This window comes from Hemicordylus capensis, chromosome 1, assembly GCF_027244095.1.
Source record: "Hemicordylus capensis ecotype Gifberg chromosome 1, rHemCap1.1.pri, whole genome shotgun sequence".
Taxonomy (NCBI): domain Eukaryota; kingdom Metazoa; phylum Chordata; class Lepidosauria; order Squamata; family Cordylidae; genus Hemicordylus; species Hemicordylus capensis.
Genome location: NC_069657.1, coordinates 98,001,708 through 98,022,646, shown reverse-complemented (window position 1 = coordinate 98,022,646; position 20,939 = coordinate 98,001,708). Strand labels below are relative to the sequence as shown.

Sequence of the window (20,939 nt, the reverse complement as noted above, 5' to 3'; positions counted from 1 at the left end):
GGAGGCTGGGCTGCGTTTCCCTAGTCTCCAGATGTCTGTGCCACTCCCAGCGGCACAGCTTGTGCGGGTGCATAAGCAGAGCAGAGACAAGGAATAAAAGGATCGTCCAGGAGGAAGGTAGGTGCAATCCTGCCTTCCCTCGCCCTCCCCAGCCCCACACCATTAGGTTATGTGAACAACCTTAATGTCTTCTCATTGGCCTTGAATTTAAAGAATTCAGGATGAAAGGGGAGAACAGATTCAAATAAAGGAGTGACACAGCAGACAAACAGGAACATAGAACTTCACTCTATAGTGGACAGGTTTTGCAGAAATAGTCCTGAGTAGGCTTACAATGTAAGCATTTAAGCAAAATTAAAAAAGAACTCTATTAAATAGTCTTGGAAGAAATCTTTGTGAGACTTCAGGGAAGCTATTCCAAAATGTTTGTTATATGAACTGTGGCCTCAGCAGAGCCTATGATAAATTAGGTCACATTACATTACTTAAAGATTTAATACTACTAAAAGAAAACACAGTACTTAATGGTAGACTTAGAATCTGGGTCAAAGAGTGTGAATGTAATAGCTATGGTTGATAAAATAAATTCACATAACACACAGTAAGCATAAACGGAGTGAGCTTTTAAACACTCTTCTGATTTTCACAGCAGAAGAAAACGACAATGGAGTGTGTATGACCTTTTAAAAAGTGTAAAGGCTCTGTGTGTGCATAAGAGTTAAATCTGAAATTGGTCCTATGACTTAACAAGTACTGGAGCTAAGAGCTGCAAAGGAGTGTAGAAAGTTCCCATTGCAAAGGAATTAAAAACAAGATGAAAAGGTAACCAAAGAACACTATGGGAAAGACCTATATCGGGCAGCAGTGATATAGGAAGATGCTGAAAGGCATCATCTTATATTGCATGGGAGATGGCAATGGTAAACCCCTCCTCTATTCTACCAAAGAAAACCACAGGGCTCTCTGGTCGCCAGGAGTCAACATCAACTCAACGGCACAACTTTACTTTTACTTTAATATGTAGAATAGACAGTATTCGGTTAAACAGAACTATAGTCTGGCTCAGTGGAAGGAAGCACCATCTATATACATCTTTCATGTATCTGCAGAGAGCCTTGATTCATTAAAATAAACCCCATTGATGGTTATCATAGATTCACTTTACAGCATTTTTAGTCTACAACCCTTAGAGCTCTCAGCGTCTTTAGCCACACCACACTCTTGTGATGCAGACTGGTCATGTACAAACTTTTAAGAAAGAAAAAGGAGATACATTCAAATAACCAGGAGTTATGTAGTTACCACTTAAAAGCTATAAGACAACAGTTGTTCTTGGCCTCCAATCACATGATTAAACTCACAAGTTACAAACTTTCTACAGGCACTTGAAAATGGAAAGCTGATTATAGAAATGGGCAAAATCTGCCCATCTTAATTTGGAATGGACTGCTGGTGCACATTATAATTTCCATCACAACTGCTGGACAGGAAGTCTGATGAAAGAGAAGGGGGCAAGGGCAATTCACAAATTCAAAGGGATTTTGGCTCAGATTGAAAATAAGATCGTTGTTTTTGAATCCCTCAGTTTCAAAATGCAGCAACATCACTAGTTGGTGACATGGCTGTAGCTAAAGATACAGCTACATATGTTAGAGTTAGCTGCTAAGTAGTTACTGTATGGTTCCTGGCCACATGTCCACCTTATTTTACAGGGAGCATCTAACAAACCAGTCCAGCAGCCCACCATGACCCACTTTTGCATGCTGCCAGCTGACAGTCCTAAGGCTTACTATGTGACCAGTATACTGTATTGTTAAACAGTTTTAATTAAACAGGACTATGCAGTAGAAAGCCTAGAGAAACTAAATCTTTAGCATTGGCCCAAACAAAGATGCTAGACATTTCCCATCTACATCATGGATATTACTTTGGAGGAAACACACACACACTTAGAAATTAGCTGTGGTTTCCTTTATATCTATGAGTGGCAGACACAAATGATGTCAGTGTCCCTGACTAATGAACAAAAACAAAGATATTTTAGTTAGATTACACCATTTTCTATTAATACAATAATTTTTAAATATTTACCTGAACTTGACCCACTTTCAGCTTTATTTGAATTACTGCTACAGCCCCATTTCATTTGATAAATCATTGCATGCATCCCCTAACAAAAAAAAGTATACAGAAAAGCAACCCACAGGATACATTGTTCTAAACTGTTTAGAAGAAATACACAACCTAGTTACTGGAATATCTGATAAAGCTTTATTACAGTGGGCAAAATGTAAACATTTCTCACTCTTATTTGTATGTCGTCTCTAAGACTACACCATGCTGACCACACAAATGGCTTCCATGCATATGCAGAAGCCAGGTAAGTGCTGGAGCTACGACAGCTGCTGCGTGGAGCACAGCTTCTCATGGCGGCTTGGAGGTGTCGGTGGTACCACCAGTAATCACTTTTTTAAAGTATCTCTCACCACCCCACCAGCCACCACTGCCACAAACCTTCCTAATACATGTACTTCATTAGTTAATATGTCAGTCACCACTTTTAAAAGGTACTTCCTTGCCCACTTAAAAGGGAATGATCATGCATTCCCTTCTCTTTCCAAAGGCAAAGAGTCTATCTTTATTTATTGTTTAATTTGTATACCACTTTTCTTTGAAATAATCCCAAGGAGGTTTACAGTATAATTAAAACAATAAACAATTAAAAGTACAAATATTACATTTAAATATAAAAATATTATATCCCTATTTAAAAGCTTAAAAACATCTATCCATCTATCTACCTATCTATCACATTTGTACTCCGCCCCAAACTTTCGTCTCTGGGAGGTTAACAATAGCATAAAACAAGTTAAAATATATACAAAACTTAAAACAATTTAAAAATTTAAAAATCATCCACAAATTAAAACCTTAAAATTTTAAAGAATGGAAAAAGCTTGGGTGAAGAGGTGAGCCTATATGAAACAATAACACAAAAAACACAGAGCAGCAACAGCAAAAAATAAATAAAATCCTTTCATATAAAAGCAATAGCAAAACACAGTTCTCTCATATAATAGCATGGGTGAAGAACCATGTTTTAACTTGTTTCCTAAAAACTGTGATGGAGACTGAGGAGTAGATGTCAGCTGGGAGAGCATTCCGTAGCCTGGGGCCAATGACTGAGAAGGCCTGTCCTGTGTACTCGACAGCCAAGCCTCCCTCACTGTAGGCACACAGAGCAGAGCCCCCTCCAATGATCTTGTCAAGCAGGCAGAAACCCTTGGGGCAGGCAGTCCTTCAGATACCCAGGGCCCAAACTGTTGAGGGCTTTTAAGGTCAAAACCAAAATTCTGAAATGGAGCTAGAAACAAATTGGTAGCCAGTGCAACTCTTCCAGAATGGGTGTAATATAGTCCCAAAAGGCCACTCAAGATACAATCCTAGCTGCCATATTTTGCACTAGCTACAGTTTCTGAATATTCTGCCCCACACAAAGCATGTTACAGTAATCCAGCTATGACATGACTAAGGTGTGGATAACTGTGGCCAGATCTGCCTTCTCGAGAAAGAGATGCAGTGGCACACTAGCTGAAGCTGTGCAAAGGGACTTCTGGCCACTACCTCCACCTCAGCATCCAAAAGCAGAGATGGGTCCAGCAGTACTCCCAAGCTATACACATGCTCTTTCAAGAAGAGTGCAAACCCATTCAGAACTAGCAGAATAATTTCATCCTGATTGGCTCTCCTATTAACCAACAGCACCTCTGTCTTGTCTGGATTAAATCTCAGTTTTCTAGCCCACATCCAGCCCATCACAGCCTCCAGCCCCCAACTCAGGACATCCACTGCCTCCCTAGGATCAGGTGACAAGGAGAGATAGAGCTGAGTGTTATCTGCATATTGCTGACAACTCAGTCCAAGTCCCAGGATGACCTCTCCCAGAGGTTTCATGTAGATGTTACACAGCAAAACTGAAGGGGACAAAACTGAGCCCTTGGGACCCCACAGGTCAATGACCAAGGAGTCCCCCGGCACCACCTGCTGGATCCTCCCCCCAAGAAAGGATCGAAGCCACTCCAAAGCAGTGCCTCCAATCCCTGTACTCAAGAGAGCGTTGACATTGAAGTACCCCAAGACAATAAGTCTGGGGGAACCCAATGCCATCTCCGAGACCACCCCTGTCAGCTCCCTTAGGGAGACTGAAGTGCAGCGGGGTGATTGGTACACCAACAGAATCACCTGCCTATTTTGGAGGCCCACCCTCAAGGACAAACACTCGAAATGCTTAGATTGCCTAACCGGGCACCTGGAAAGGGGTAAGGTCTCACCATAGATGACTGCAATACACCCTCCCCAACCCACAAGGTAGGGCTGCTGAATGATCAAGAAACCTGGGAGGACAGAACGGAAAGAATCCAACTCCACTTTAGCTCATCCAACCAGGTCTCTATCATGCATACCAGGTCAGCATGCTCATCCACAATCAAATGATGGATGAGAGATGTTTTACCATTTACTGACCTGGCATTCAGCAGCAACACCTTAATGCTTGAGAGAGTGTTCCCAGAACTCCCTTGAGCAGCAGGATTGGGAGAAGAGCCAGCAAAAGGAACAGGCCTCAATTGTCTGAACCGCTTCCCCCCCGTAATGGCCTGCCCAACTCCCACCATATCTTTCTCAGCCTGATACTTGAGAAATCACCCCCAGACCACCCCCTTTTGTGGGACCTAGTAGAAAAGATCTGGGCTCCTTGGAGGAAGAGTGGGATATAAATGTAATAAATAAAAGCTGTGAGTACATACATGATTGGGCTGCAAGAGAGCTCTTGCTGGCCCTTTTAAAATCTGGAGTGAGAACAACATAAATTTTCTCCGAATTACATAATATTTGCTAATAGCCAATTAGTATCACAGTTGCACTATTTCCTGCTTCCTAAAAAATACTGGAAGTTAAGGTGTCAATCTTAGTTTCCATGCCATATAACAGTAGACTTTTCTTTTCACAGTACTTTGTAGAAATGCAACAGGCAGAAGTTCTTCAGGGGCATCCCTAACAAGTGATTGGGGAAGTTGTATGTATTGAATTTCTGCTTGGAAACATTTTCCCCCAACTGAGTTTCTAGCTGAAATATCAAGGCAACTTGTAGAAGTTAGATTGATTGATTAACTAAGTGCCGTCAAGTTGGTGTCGACTCTTAGAGACCACATAGATAGATTCTTCCCAGGATGAACTGTCTTCAGCTTGGCCTTTAAGGTCTCTCAGTGGTGCATTCATTGCTGTCGTAATCGAGTCCATCCACCTTGCTGCTGGTTGTCCTCTTCTTCTCTTTCCTTCAACTTTTCCCAGCATTATGGATTTCTCAAGGGAGCTGGGTCTTCGCATACTGTTTCCAAAGTATGATAGTTTGAGTTTGTTCATTTGTGCCTCGAGTGGAAATTGTGGATCGATCTGTTCTATGATCCATTTGTTTGTTTTCCTGGCTGTCCATGGTATCCTCAAAAGTCTTCTCCAGCACCAAAGTTCAAAAGTGTCAATGCTTTTTCTATCTTGCTTGCTTTCAAATCCATAGAGTGTCATGTAAAAACCATTGTCTGAATGATTCTAATTTTGTATGTAGAGACATGTCACGGCATCTAAATATCCTTTCCAAGGCCTTCATTGCAACCCTACTAAGTGCTAGTCTGAGGCGTATTTCTTGATTGCTGGATCCTTTGCTTTTGATGATCAATCCTAAAAGGTAGAAGCTATCCACCACTAGGTATGTGCCCGAAACATTTCGGAGGCCATTATAAAGGCCTCCGAAACGTTTCGGCGTGGGGGGGGGGGCGTCGGTGCCAGTGGGGGTAGTACTTTAAGGGTGGGGGAGGGTGTACTCACCCCTCCCGCCGCATTTCCCCTGCCGGTACTCTGTTATTTTTAAGCCCCTCGGGCAGCAGCGTTCCTCCCTGCCACCCTGTTTCCCCCATGGCCGGAAGTAGTGAGCGCACATGCTAAGGTGGGCACCTTAACATGCAATTCAATGCTTTTTAGAGCACTAGTGAAAACTTAAAGCATCTTAACTATCATCTTAAACTGTGCCCCCTCTTAGAAAAGCTTTCACCTTGGCAAGATGTAATGCCCTGCCTTCAGCCCTTTTAGAGGGACGATATAGAGGGATCCCCTATGGGGAGAGGCTTTGCCCATGCGGCAAGGGTCAAGTTGAAACAGTTACCCATGTACTATTGGAATGCCTGTTCTACAGAGACCTGCGCCGGGATTTCATTCACCCTCTGACAGTCAAATGCCCAGGTCTCGATCTACCTCAGATGACTGCCAGGCTCCTGGAAGGAAGTAATTCCTTTTCCACTAGACAGGTAGCCAAATTTTGCAGTGCAGCCCTTCGCTTTCGGAAGAGCCTAAAAACGGACAAATAAACGACACAATGCCAGAGCAATTTGTACTTATATCTCGGCCAGTTGCAGCTGGGCATGTGGGGATAGGTATTGCCAGCTTAAAAGTAGCTAATTCAATGCTAACACTTTATAGAGCCCCTGAATTGTATATCTCCTCCCAGATTGGGAGTTGAGCTGTGTTTGGAGTTGTAATTGTTCAATAAGCAGGAATAAGCTGCCCTTTATTTTAATCTATTTCACTAGTATTTTACTAGCATTTTCAGTGACTCTGTGCTGAGCAGGACCCCATAGAATGCTGATTATCCTCTCTTTTAAATTTGTTCTGACTTTATACTGCTTTTTGACTGAAACAAAGTGTTTGGCTGAGTCCTTTTTAGCTTACATGCATTTTACCTATTCTGTTTGTGCTTTATATCATGCTTTAAAATTTTGTATTTTTAGATTCCCTCCCCCTCGGTCTTATTGCTACATCAATTTTAATCTCCGTAATACTGCAACACTTTCTTTATATTGCATTTATTGTATAGTATTACTGTTTTACAACTTGTGCTGGTCAACGACCGTAATAAAGATTATGATGATAATACATCTTAAACTGAGGGTTTTGGCATTACTGAATTTCCAAGTAGTTTGAAAAGGAAAAGGAATAGGAAAACCTGACCAGGCACTGTGGGAAACAGAATTGTAACAGTGGCTCTTGCCCATGCTGGCTTAGTGGAGCTTCCATATTCATAGGCAGTAGGGATGTGCAAATGGATTTGGGTACAAATCAATTTGTACCCGAATCTAGCTGATTCGGGTGATTTGGAGACAAAACAAAGCACCCTGTGGTCCTTCGGCTAGATTCAGGTAAAAATCGAATTGCGCCTGTTTCTATTTGAATCTATTCAAGATTTGGATCCCTCCTATTAATTCCCACAGATTCCCAGCTTTCATTTTTAAAAATAGCTAAACTCTAGCTCTTGTAGAAGTGGAGTTATGGAGCAAAATGTGTGGTCATTATTTTTCAAGTGTTTGGATTCCTTGGTGTATAATAACTTTGCTTCAATTAATCCCTATGAGGATTCATTACACATCTTCATTTATTTTGACTGTCCTTTCGACAGTGCCAACTGTCAACTGCCATGCTGTCAACTGTCAACTGCCTTCTCAGTTGTTGCTCAAAGACTTTGGAATGTGCTTCCCGCTGACATAAGACTCTCTGCATCTCTAGCGGTTTTTAAAAGATCTTTGAAGACTCTTTTTTTTTAACCAGGCCTTTTAGCTTTTGTAATTTTAAATATTGTAAATTGTTCTCATTTTAGGCAGCTTTTTGGAGTTTCAATTGATTTTAATGTTTTATTTATTTGTATTGTTTTATTATTGTGAACCGCCCTGAGACTTTGGTTTGCGGCGGTTAAAAAAGCTATTAAATAAATAAATAAATAATGTGCCAACTACAGCCCACTCCCACCCACAAGGCAGTGGGGTACTACTCAGTTTATGTTCTAGGATTTTTTTTCAAGTGTTTAGGCTCTTTGGTGTCTAATAACCTTTCCTCATAATGAATCCCTATGAGGAGTCATTACACACTAAAGAGTCTAAACACCTCAAAAATTCCTAAAATATAAACCAAGTACCCAGCGGCTTGTGGGTTGGGGGGTAGTTGGAACATGGGATGCCACTAATTCCCCACCCCCACCTGAAAAGCCGTGGATTCAAAATGAACAGAAAAATGAAGGTGTGTAATGAAGACACCAAAGAATCTACACACTTGAAAAATACTTTAAAAAATAAAGTGTGGGAGGGGGGGCAGGGGGAGGGTGTAGTTGACACATGGCAGTTGACAGTTGGCACTGTCCAATGATGTCATAAATCTGTTAGCTCGGCTAACCCAACAGGATTTACAACCCCTTCAGCTCTCCCCCTACCCCGTGAGTTAAACAGAAAGTAGCAGCAAAGCTGCACAAAGCAAAATGAAAGACTCACAAAGAAAAATAGTAGTAAATGAATAAAGTCCCCTGAACTGAACTAGGTACCCCCCTCTAAGATAACTGAGTAATAACTGAAAAGAAAACAACAGAGCAAGGAATGAATAGGACACCAGAGCAAGGAATTAATGGAACAAGAAACAACAGAGCAGGAAATAACAGAACAAGGCAAACTGCTGATCTGCACTCTTAGTTATGGGGATTTCAGAGGTTAACTCCTCAGGAAACAGTGAACAGATTCCCTCCCCCACCAAAAAAAACACCAAAAAAAACACAACTACACACACACACACACATACCAGTTAAAGAGACATTAATTTTTAAGGTTTTTGATGGCAAAAAAGGTACAACAGCCCTGCTGGATCAGGCCCAAGGCCCATCTAGTCCAGCATCCTGTTTCATACAGTGGCCCACCAGATGCCACTGGAAGCCTACAGGCAGGAGTTGAGGGCATGCCCTCTCTCCTGCTGTTACTCCCCTGCAACTGGTAGCCAGCACTTGTTTTCTAGAGTTTAAGGATCAACTCTTAAACTGCTGCATTTCAGCCATTTTATATCAGGTCTGCACCAGATTTGGAGGGATCGTGTCACTTGTCACCTAGTTGATATCTAGAAATGTTCAGACAGTTTGTAGAGAGAGTTTCAATTCTATTACCAATAGATTGTTCAGGGGTTTAAAAGGCAGAATGTTGAAACAACCCACTTTGGCTATGCTAGCACTACTGTGCCAATATGTGCCAACGCGGTCCATTTTACCCCTCTGCAAACTTTTAAGTTACAAAAACTGAATTCTCTAGTAAAGTTAGGAGACTTGAAGGAGAGAGCATCTAATATTTGTCAGAACTTTCAGGTTCCATGGGGCCTTGAGGGCTCTTGGCACCAGGGCGCTTTCCAGATTACCCACGAAAACTGTGGTAGAATGCTTCGGCTTGGCAGGATCGAATTGAAAACAATCCCCAGAATCTACCTCGGAAAATTTCACTACAATAGGAAAATACAACTACTTTTTTTTTTGCAACAGACATACAATGTTATAGCACTAAACTGTAGCAATAAAATCCTAAACAAGGCATCGAAATGTGAACAGCATCCTGCTGTCAACGCGGGGATTGCCGTGTCACAACACAGGAAGTACAGAAGCATATTTAGCAGATATGTTGTGACACTAATTAATCTGGAAAGCGCCCAGGAGTCTGGAAAGTGCCCAAGGGTTAATCTGGAAAGCGCCCAGGAGTCCCAGCTGGGACTTGCTTTCTCCCTCCTCTGAGAGGGCCCCCTATAGGGCCTACCATGCTGGGTCTGGACAGGTCTAATGTTTAGGCTGGGTGAGATAGAATGATATTATGCATTAGGCCAGACCTTGAACATTTTTCTCGTAGCAGAGGAAAGCAAAGAACATTTACAGTAAGAGGGCAAAGAAAGATCCTAAACCTCTTCTCCCCTCAGAAGGTAGTAGCAGTGACTTCCTCAGAGTGATACGTGTATAACTAATACTTGTTTTCCATTGTGTTATGCACAAGAGGCAATCATTTGGGGCAGTGAACTTCAAACTTGCCATACCCTTCGGAAGGGAATGGGAAGCACAGCATGCATAGCCACTGAGCTATGCATGATGTGGTGTGGAGAGCTGCTGTTTTCTATGCCTGTTGTTCTCTCTGGCCATGGCCTGTAGAAGGGGTGGGAACAGCCTTTCAGAAAAAACATGAGCACAAGCTGATTTGTCATTTCTCTGTGCGGTTGCTAGAATTGTCTGGGACTAGCACCGTGATTAGAGGAGTGTTGCAAAGTTGCCATTGACTCTTTGTAAGTAGTTGTTGCTTTTCTTGCTTATACTGCTCTTTCATTTTAGCATGTTCATGAGTTGCTGCTGTGAAAATAACATAATGTGCAGTTTGCCACTGAAGGATTTTATGGCAGTCATGTTGGCCTTAACATAGGACTGTGTTATACAAATGTTACTTGTTTTCCATGTTGAAGTTTCTGAATATGGTCCTTAGCAACCATACATTTTCATTTCACATTGCTTACAGTCCATCACAGATTCAGGAACTCTCTAGGTTTGGCTATAATATACAAGTTCAATCCATCTGTTTGAATGTAGCTTTAATCAAGTCTTCCTTCTATTAATATAGTTCTTTTGCTGTCTGCTACTGTGATTACTAGAGATTAAGTTTAGCTGACTCTCCTTCCAGCCAGTACAAGTATCTCTTCAACACTGCTGTGCTTAACACAGTCTTATTTAGTCATTTGACCTCATAGTCACAGAAACCTCTGAGGCTGTTCTCTAAAGAGGGAAATGGCTTCTGATTCAGGATCAAGTGCTACATCAGAATTTGTATATTAACATAATTTACATAAATTTAGTGAAAAATGGGACATTCATGGACTAGTCTGCTAACTCAATGACATGGCCAAAATCTCTAATAAATTTCAAATATTTAAAATAAGGTGTGTTCAAAAAATCACATTTTTTGAAAGCTAAATGAATATGACATTGTCTTATTCTATCTTCTACAAATTTAATCTTTTAAATAGATTATAGCCCCTTACTCTTTCAATTCCACCCTAATCAAATGTGCACACCAATTTTTTTGTCCATACAGAGGGTCTCTGCACCTCCATTCCAAATGCTCATCCCTGCCAAAGCACCAATAGGGCATTAAACACCCTTGGGTGTTTTTTAGGTATGTTGGCTTTGTATTTAACCCTCATTCTGAGTCATTAAGTTTTACTCATGAGTAGGATTTCCTATTCCCAAGTGGTCCCATTGGTTATACTGGATGCCCCACCAACAGGTTTTCCAGACCACAAAACCTACAATAATTTATATTTTGCTTCAGGGGAGTGCAGTGATGACCTCACTCTGCCCCGAGTATGTCATTCTGTGTGACAGCACATCTCGCTGAGAATGTTAGTTACTAGCTAAGAAAAAGGAGCATTTCAACCCCAAACTGAGGATTCAAACATCAACACCCTCAGCATTTCAGCTGAGAAGTAAAGAGAATCTTTGTAGGTCTGGTATCTGGTCAAGTGCATTCTTATAAACCAGCCTCCCACAATTGTTGCATCTTCCCTTTTTCTGGTTTCCTGTCAGCTGTCCCTGGGCACACACCACTTGGGTACATACAGTACCAATGTCTGCTGGCCATCTAAGCCAAACATAGATGACAGTTGTTTGCTCTGTGGATATGGTTTTATCCTAGGAGTATCTCTGGCTTGTTCTGTCTCATAATTGCTTACATAGGTCAACTCCTTGCTCAGGAGAGCCTCTGCCAGTCTACAGTTGGGAAAAAGTATCTCCCATCACAGTCCTCTGAGGGCTAGTTCAGATTAACACAGTGCTGCACACACAACATTGGGGCTGTGATGAGAAGGCACCTCCCTGACGTCACCAGTGGATATGCCTATGCACTCTCAGAGAATCCATTAATCATGTGAGGGGATATTGATCTGAATCACCTCTCTACTAGGGATGTGCATGGAACCAGTTCCATGTACTCCTGGGAGGGTGGGGGGTTGCTTTAAGGCGTGGGAGGGTTTCCTTACTAGAGAAACCCTTACTACCCTTACTAGGGAAACATTTTGGAGACCGCCTACTCAATTGGCCTCTGCATGGCCTGGGCCACACAGAGGCCAATTGTAGGTGCGGCGGCCTCCAAAATGGCCACCGCGCCGGAGGGGGAGGCCCGAATGGGCCAAAGAGCCGGCCGAACGGGGTTTGGGCTGCAAGGGAGGCTGGCGGGGGGAGGGGGAACATCCGTGGACACACACTCCGCCACCTCCAACAACTAACCCAAAGGGGGTAAGTAAACTTTATTATCTATATTATTAATTCTCCAAGATGGGCCATGCATGGGGATGTGGTAGAAAGGAGGCGATTGTCTGACAGAGTTTGCAAGCAGAAGCACCTGACTGGGCAGTGGGGATTCCATATGCAGATAGGGAGAAGGAGCCTGTGAGAGCAGAAGCACCATGATGATTGGGCAGTGGGGATTCTATATGCAGATAGGGAGGAGGAGCCTGTGGCACTGTGGTGATTGGGCATTGGGGATTCCCTATGCAGATGAGGAGGAGGAGCCTGTGATGGTGGCAGTCAGGATGCAGAGGGAGAGGGCTGGCAGGCGAAGCCCCTCCGGCCAGAAGAGGTGGGTGGACGGCGGGCGAAGTCCCGTCGGCCAGGAAGAGGAGGCAGTGGCCGGGAGAAATAATGATGGCAGCAAGGATGTGGGCAGATGGCGGGCAAAGCTCTACCAGCCAGGAGGAGGAGGACCTGGGAGGCGGCAATGGGATGGCCTGGCCCTGGCCTGCCCAATGGGGAGAACTGCGGGAGGAGAGAGCGAGTGAGCGAGCTGTGGGGGGGAGCGAGTGCGCTGCAGGGGGGAGAGCGAGCGAGAGCACACTGCGGGGGAGGGGGAGCGAGCGCGAGCTGCAGGGGGAGAGCGAGCGAACGCTGCGAAGGGGAGAGCGAGCAAGCGCTGTGGGGGGGAAGAGTGAGAGCGCTGCAGGGGGGAGAGCGAGAGCGCCGCGGGGGGAACAGCGAGAGCGCTGCAGGGGGGAGAGAATGAGAGGGCGGGGGGGAAGCAAGCGAGAGGGCTGCAAGGAGATGCCACAGGCTCAGTGCACAACTGCACAGATGCTCTGTACGGGGTCAGCTAGTTATTATTATTATTTTTAAAAGTCCACGAACAATTGAGGGGTGTTTGGTTGGGGGAGGGAAATTTGAGGGGGTGCCAGACCAAACTGGCCAAGTTTGGTACAAATCCAGTCCAGACTCGAACTGAACTGGGTCAGCCGGTTCTGTGCACACCCCTAGTCCTTACCTCTCCTGCCACGTTTCCCCCGCCAGGACTGCTGTCAAAATCGCTGGTGCGGGTCAGCTGTATACCCTCTTGCCACCCCAGTCAGCATAATGCCGGAAGTGGCTGGCGTGTGAATGTGTGTGATGCAAACACTGGCCACTTCCAGTATTGCGCTGACCAGGGCAGTAAGAGGGTATAAAGCTGCCCTGCACCAGCAATTTTGACAGCAGCGCCAGCAGGGGAAATGCAGCAGGGGAGATACGGACACCTTCCCCACGCCTTAAAGCAACCCTTTTCCCACCTCTGAACCAGCTCGAACATCGGTCTTTCAAACCAGTTCGGCAGTCTAGACCGCGGAACCTGTTCATGCACATCCCCACATCTCTACTCTCTACATGTGCTCAAAGAGGCTTTTAGAGAAGAAGGGCTTTTAGAGAAGAAGAATCGTAGAAGGCCGATTCAAATTATCGCCTCTCTCATGCGATTACAGGATGCACAGAGGGTGTGTTAGTACATCCACTGGTAGCATCAAGATGGGCAGTGATAAATTGGTTGTGATCTTGTAGACCATCATCTGCCCTTTATGCCTGTCAAGTTACCCTTTGATCTCAGTATCTTCACTGGCAGCAGACTGTTCAATGCCCTATATCCCACCTCTACATGTTTTTTTTCTCTCCCCCTGGAACCAAACTCTAGAGTCCAGCCCCCCTTTGATTGGGCTGTATCCTATCGGGAGAAGTGGGAAAAGACCAGACACATACTGTTGATGGTTGATCCACTGATGAAAGTCTTAATGAAGCTGAAATTTTGTGAGTGTTACCTTTTGTGATTTTTCTGCCTTCATTGTGTTAGCTAAAACCCCTGATTCTGCAAGGTCAGATGCTTATGAATGATATACTCATTCCAAACACTAGATCTGACATTTGTGGGGAGGTGGTGGGGCTTGTTTCATCTGCCTAAACTTCAGAGCACAGAACTATGCAGAGCCTCAGATTATTGGTCAGGCATTCTCACTTTTCATGGTCAATTGAGCTTGCAAGGAAAATAAAAATTTATTGTCTCAAGATAAACCAGGTGTTGCTCTCCTATCCCAATTGGCTTGACATGGGACCAAGACAGGGGAACTACCCCAATGGAGAAAGAACATGCATTTCTGGGGTTGCTTTTCTTTCATTTGACTTACAGTGGGAATGGGATAGAAACTACCCCACCATGGGGAGTCCATGCATTTTGGGGTTGTTTTCTACCCTGTGTCATATTTTTTGTCAATAACAGAAATATTATAAGTCGTGAGGGGCCTTACTTGTGGATATATTATGTACCAAAGTGCAGGAAAGATATGACAAGGGCATAGCTGGGAGTGCAGTGGTTTGCTTGTTTATGCACATTTACACAGTTGGCGGTAGGAATCTACCCCATAAGTCCAGATGAGGGTTAAAGTAATTCTCCTTTCTTCAAGGGCTAGACATGAGGACTTTTGCTTTAAGGTTCTGTCATAAAAGTGATAACAAAAGTTAACACTTCACAGAATCAATGCTGAAAACAGGACAGGGATTATAGGGTTAGTCTGGGGGAAAGCACTAGTGATAGTTGTAGATATAGCATTTTCTTCCCCCATGATATTTGAGCTTCTGACAGTGAGAAGTGAGAAGACTGCTTCCTGCCTCTTTAGCTGACCAAACTTTATTCAACCTAAGGCACCACACAGTCAGCCCAGGCAATGGGGAACACATTATATGAAGATTTTCTTCCAGTGTCTCACTCAAGGGCTGGGGGTACAGTTATTTATACAAACATTGGGAGACCTATGAAGTTGACTATGAGGTACCCAGTGAAGCCATCTTATTTTTATTTCTCCAGTCTTTTTGATGTATAGTGAGATCATATGAATCATAGCACTCCTCTCTGCCTATGGATTTGGTATACCTTTGTCTAAAGTAGGAGAGATAATTATTTCAGTACACTATAGGACTGATTTGGATATTCCCCTCATCCCTGAATTTGCCCACATGATCAAGAAGGGGGATGCACTGAGAGCACGCCTGTCCTGACAACCTCCATCCCAACATCATCCTGGTGTGTTCCTTTATTGAGTAGGGGGGCAGTTCAACCAAACCACTGCTATACAGGCAGTCCAATACTAGTTTAAACTAGTATGTCATAACATTTCACAACTGGAGACTTCATAACATTTGATTAACACAGCTAATAAAATATCAGACTAGTTATATAATTAAAATGTCAGAAGGCAGGGGTAGGAACCTACCTGCTGCTTTCCACACAATTGGAGTCTCCATCGGGCTCCTCTGCCCATGTGCCCACATGAGCAGCGTTTTGGCAAGCCCAGCAGTGATCAGTGGGAAGCAAACAGGGGCCGCCAGGTATCCCACAATGCACTGTACAAGCAGCACAGTGTACGTTGTGAGAGGTTCACACTGCCTGGCTGCTCCTTCCCTCCAACTCGATGATAAAGATGGCTTCCAGCAGACCAGGAGCAGCTGCTGGCAGTGTGACCATCAAGTGAGGTAGGTGGCGCACGCTTGTCCTCCTACCTCACTAAGTCTGGTTTGCTGTTCAGGGCTACCCAGAGGAGAAGTAGCAGGACTGGGAGCAATCCTGGGCCTGTAGATGACCAGCCCTACCTGGGCTTGCCCTGTCCTATGCAGGTAGGGCTGGTTGAGAGAATGACTTCAATATATAGTTTAAACCATTATTTGGGCTGCTTGTAGAGCAGCAGCCCAGACAAACTGCCCTCACCACATACAATAAAGCAATGTGTGTATGGGACATCTAAGAAAGATGTCAAGATCGGCACCCTCTCAGCGTGTTCACATGGGCCAATTCAGGGGTGAGGGAGTATAATCTGAACCAGCCCAAAGAGTTTTTATATAATACAATATAATATAATATTCCACATTCTAATGGTATTCCTGTGAACTCCTTTTGCCTTTAACATTATTTTATATTGCCACTTCACACATAAACTGCTAACATTATAAAGTCACAGACTGTTTATTGATAAATTAATTTAAGGCATATGTCATAGTGACAAATCTAGATCCATTAACATGCTCCCTGCATTGCAAATCAGCAATCCTTAGGGGATACCGTTCAAATTAATTTGGAGGGTATCCAAGTTATGAACTGGAATTGAGTTCCATTAATGTTTGCCTAGCTGAACCAGGAACGGAACCAACAAAAGTATATGTTCAGCTCCTGGCTTGAACTAGGTGGGGGGAAAGGTCATTCAGAAATACATGGAGGTAACGGGTGGTGGTGTGCGGGGGGAGAACTAACCTTTTACCCTGTCCCCTTTGTGCAAATGAATATCCCCTTCTCCTTGAGGTTGATATGGCTTCACGACAATAAATAGTCTTCCAGGTACAGCACTGTAAAGTTTACGTTTTGGACCCTGATAATCCAAGGCAGAAATAGTATCCTTGTTGGCACTGGGGTTATAACTGGCACTGGAGAGAGAGAGGAAAAAACAGCATTAGTTAACTTTTTAAACTATGTATTTTTTTATTTTCACCTTATGACACAAGGCCATACTAATAACATGATTACTGCTGCATAAGCACCATCTGTCTGCTGGTCTAGACAATCCATTTTAACCTTCAAATGTGGTCTATGTGAAAAGGTTCAGTTAATTATAATAATTTTTTCAGTGTAAACAAAAAAAAAAAAGACAAAAACTGACTCCAGGTTTCCCTGCACTAGTCAAATAAAATCAATCAATCTCAAACAGACACACACACACACACACACACACACACACACACACACACACACACACACACACACATACACACGGATTCTGATGCCTGAAGCTCTTAATGTTTAGGGCTACATCAGTAATACTGTGGCAATCACTGTATTTAGAAATGAGTCTCAGAATCAGTGAGTCTCAGAATCTGAACTTCAGTGAGCTAATATAATATCCAACATGTCTTCTTTGAATCGTGCTTTTCTGTTATAAAAAATGGAAAACTATCCACACTGCACATTAAAAAAATTATTTACAGTTTCTATCCTTGATTTTACAATTTCTGTTTTATCTTTCCAGATTCTTATTTATTTATTTCATATATATCCCACTCATGGTGCAAGGAGCCCAGCAACTTTATTTCCAGATTCTGTTTGTTGTTTTAAAAGTGTGTGACTCCCAGTATTCAAATTTCTAATGCCTATTTTTCAGTTACATAACAGGAAGCAGCAGGTGTCAGTATTTGGAATACTCTGCTTACATTGCCTAACAACTGGAATGTATGTGCAGTCATTATATAATTCATCTACAGACTGAACAAATCTAGAACAACATTTGGAACCATCTTCCTGATAAATGATCACTGTTTATTTACAGTAATTATAATTGACACAGGAGGCAACTTATAAATGCAATATGCAGCTCATCGAAAATTCTAGTAGACATTACGTGCTTGTGCTCAGGAGGATCTTTTTGAACATTCTAATCATAAATATTTCCCAGAAACAAAATTGCTCTGATGTTTTCCAGGGAAGAAGTGTGCCTGGAAAATGTCTGAAACATGTGCAGGAATTAATGGATTTTTAAATATCTAATATTCAAAAACAAGAAAAAAGGAGGTGACTTAATGAGGGGAAAACGGAACTGGGAAGTACTTGCTGTAGACTGAAGCACACTGGACTGAATTAGTTGATTAAAGCAGGGCACCACAATGATAGCTTCAGAATAATAAGATAATGAATTGAATGTGCGTTCTTGGGCATTACCCCTTAAGTTAAGAAAGAAAGAGACATTCTAAGAAGAGAATAAGAGATATTTTATTTTTATTTTTATTTATTTATTTAACTTCTATACCACCTAAACTTTCATCTCTGGGTGGTTAACATGAAAACAATTAAAACACATATAAAAGATAAAACAATGCAACAATTTAAAAACAGCCATAAAATTAAAAACAGACAATTTTTAAAAGGTGGGAAAGCTTGGGTGAAAAGATGGGTTTTCAGGTGTTTTTTTAAAAAATTGCCAGGGATGGGGAGGATCGTATCTCAGCAGGGAGCGCATTCCACAATCTTGGTCCAGCGACCGAGAAGGCCCGTCTCTGTGTAGCCACCAGAAGAGTTGGTGGTAACTGGAGACGGACCTCCTCAGATGACCTCAATGGGCAGTGTGGGTCATAGTGAAGAAGACGCTCTCTTAAATATCCAGGGCCTAAGCCGTATAAGGCTTTATAAGTTACAATTAGCACTTTGTATTTTGCCCGGAAACCTATTGGAAGCCAGTGAAGGTCCATCAGCAAAGGAGTAATGTGGTCTCTCTGAGATGACCCAGAGACCAGCCTGGCTGCCCCATTCTGAACCAACTGGAGTTTCCGGACTACATAAAGGCAGCCCCACGTAGAGCGCATTACAAATGTCAAGTCTGGAGGTTACCAACAAATAGACCACTGTTTTGAGGTCATTGATCTCGAGAAACGGGCGCAGCTGGCTTATCAGCCAAAGCTGATAGAAAGCACCTCTGGCCACCGCCTCAACCTGAGAAATCAAGGAGAGGTGTGGATCCAAAAGTACTCCCAGACTGCGAACCTGTTCCTTTTGGGGAAGTTAGACCCCATCTAGAACAGGTAGATGAAGATCGTCTCTGGAGTTCTGACCCCACACAATAAGTACCTCCATCTTATCTGGATTCAGCTTCAGTTTATTCTCCCTCATCCAGCCCATTACTGCTTCCAGGCAGGCATTTAGAGAGAATATGCCAGCTCCTGAAGAAGTTGGCATGGAGAAGTAGATCTGGGTGTCATCAGCGTACTGGCAACACCCAGCTCCAACTCCCCTGATGATCTCTCCCAGTGGTTTCATGTAGATGTTAAAGAGCACTGGAGAAAGTACTGAGCCTTGAGGGATGCTATACTTAAGCTCAGATCTCGAAGAGCAACACTCTCCAATCGACACCATCTGGAATCTGTCCGATAGGTAGGAGCAAAAACCAGTTTGAAATGGGTCTAGATAATCAGTTTCCTCCAAGACTGCCTGGAGCTGAGAGGCCACCACCCTCTCAATTACCTTGACCAGCCATGGGAGGTTGGAAACAGGCCTATAATTGCTCTACTCTGAGGGATCTAATGCAGGCTTCTTTAGAAGAGGTCTAATGATTGCCTCCTTAAGACAAGGAGGCATCCTGACTCTCCCTCAGAGAAGCATTTATGATTTCCACCAGGCTATCTACAACAGCTTCCCTGATAGATCGAACAAGCCATGTCGGACAAGGGTCAAGAGAACAAGTGGTAGGCCTCACCGCTCCAAGCAGCTTGTCCACATTCTCAGGAGTCACAAACTGAAAACGATCCAGTCGAATAACATAAGAAGAGTTGCTGGACACCTCCAGTTCAGACATCAAATTAACTATGGAGTCTCTATCTAGATCGGCCGGAATCCAAGAGATTGTATCTGCGAAAACGCTTTAATCACATCATAGTGGATAACTGATGACTCCAAATTCTGGTTCAAGGAAGGGGGAGCAGATACTAGTCCCCTCACAATCCTGAACAACTCTGCTGGGTGTGAACTCGCAGAGGCAATATGATAAGAAAAGAAACACTTCTTTGCAGTACTTATTGCCTGAGCAATGTATGTCTTTAAATGTATTCTATGTTGTAGTCTGTCAGATCCGAGTCGAGTCTTTCTCCACTTGCGCTCCAGTCACCTATCTTGCCGCTTCAGCCCCCGCAGATCTTCCGTATACCAAGGGGCTAATTTTGAAGCAGGTCGGAGGGGACGCTTAGGAGCAATCATGTCTACTGCCCTGGTGAGCAAGTTGTTCCAGTTCTCAACCAGGGCATCAACAGGATCACCAGCAGAGCCAACATTAAATCCCTCCAAGGCATCTTGGAATCCTACTGGATCCAGTAACCTCTTCGGGTGGCCCATTCTAATAGGCCCCTCACCCCTGCGAAGGTGGGAAGTGCTTGTAAGTCCCACCTTAACCAGATGGTGGTCTATCCATGACAATGAAGAGATCAAAGGAGTCCCCACCCACAAACACCATCCTGATCAGAGAAGAAGACCAAATCACGTGTGTGACCTGCAATATGCGTCGGTCCAGAGACCGCTTGGGATAGGCCCATAATTGTCATGGCTGCTATGAACTCCTGAGCTGCCCCAGACAAATTGGTCCCGAAATGAACACTGAAGTCCCCCAGCACCAAAAGTCTGGGAGACTACAACGCAAGTTCCGCGTCCAAGTCCGTGAGCTCAGTAAGGGATTCCATTGGGCAGTGGGGCGATCAGTATACCAACAGAAGTCCCAATCTATCCCTGGTCCCCAAACTTAAGTACACACATTCAATGTGGTCCGATACCATAACAGGGACCTTGGTGAGGGAGATATTATCCTTATAGACCACAGCCACTCCACCTCCCCGCCCACGTCCCCTCGCCTGCTCCTCTATAGAATATCCTGAAGCTGGGACCAGACTGGACCACTAACCTCCCCCAACCAAGTCTCGGTAATACATACCAGGTCGGCCCCTTCATCCATATTCAAATCATAGGCTTATTTTGGACCTACCTGGCACTGCAGAGGAGCAGGGAAAGGCTATGTGGGTTGTTGGCAGTGTTCCCCAAGGTCAAAGAGCTGGCAGGACAGCTGGAAGGGGAGACAGCTATTAAACTTCTGACTACCCTTCCCCTGGAACAGCCTGCTGACCTGCCAACATTTCTTCTCCTATTTCCTACCACCACCGGAATAGCTGCCCCATAGTCAATAAAGATGAGGTAGTTCCTGTTCAAGGA

General features: G+C 43.8%; 1 protein-coding gene across 19 annotated transcripts in view; it reads right to left on the bottom strand.

The window, feature by feature from the left end:
• Window positions 1-20,939, bottom strand: part of SHANK2 (SH3 and multiple ankyrin repeat domains 2) — a 695,900-nt gene that overhangs the window by 400,628 nt on the left and 274,333 nt on the right. For all 19 annotated transcript variants that reach the window (XM_053285990.1, XM_053285997.1, XM_053285975.1 and 16 more), the window contains one exon: window positions 16,461-16,630. In XM_053285990.1, coding sequence (XP_053141965.1) covers window positions 16,461-16,630 — 170 coding nt within the window. The remainder of the gene's footprint in view (window positions 1-16,460; window positions 16,631-20,939) is intronic.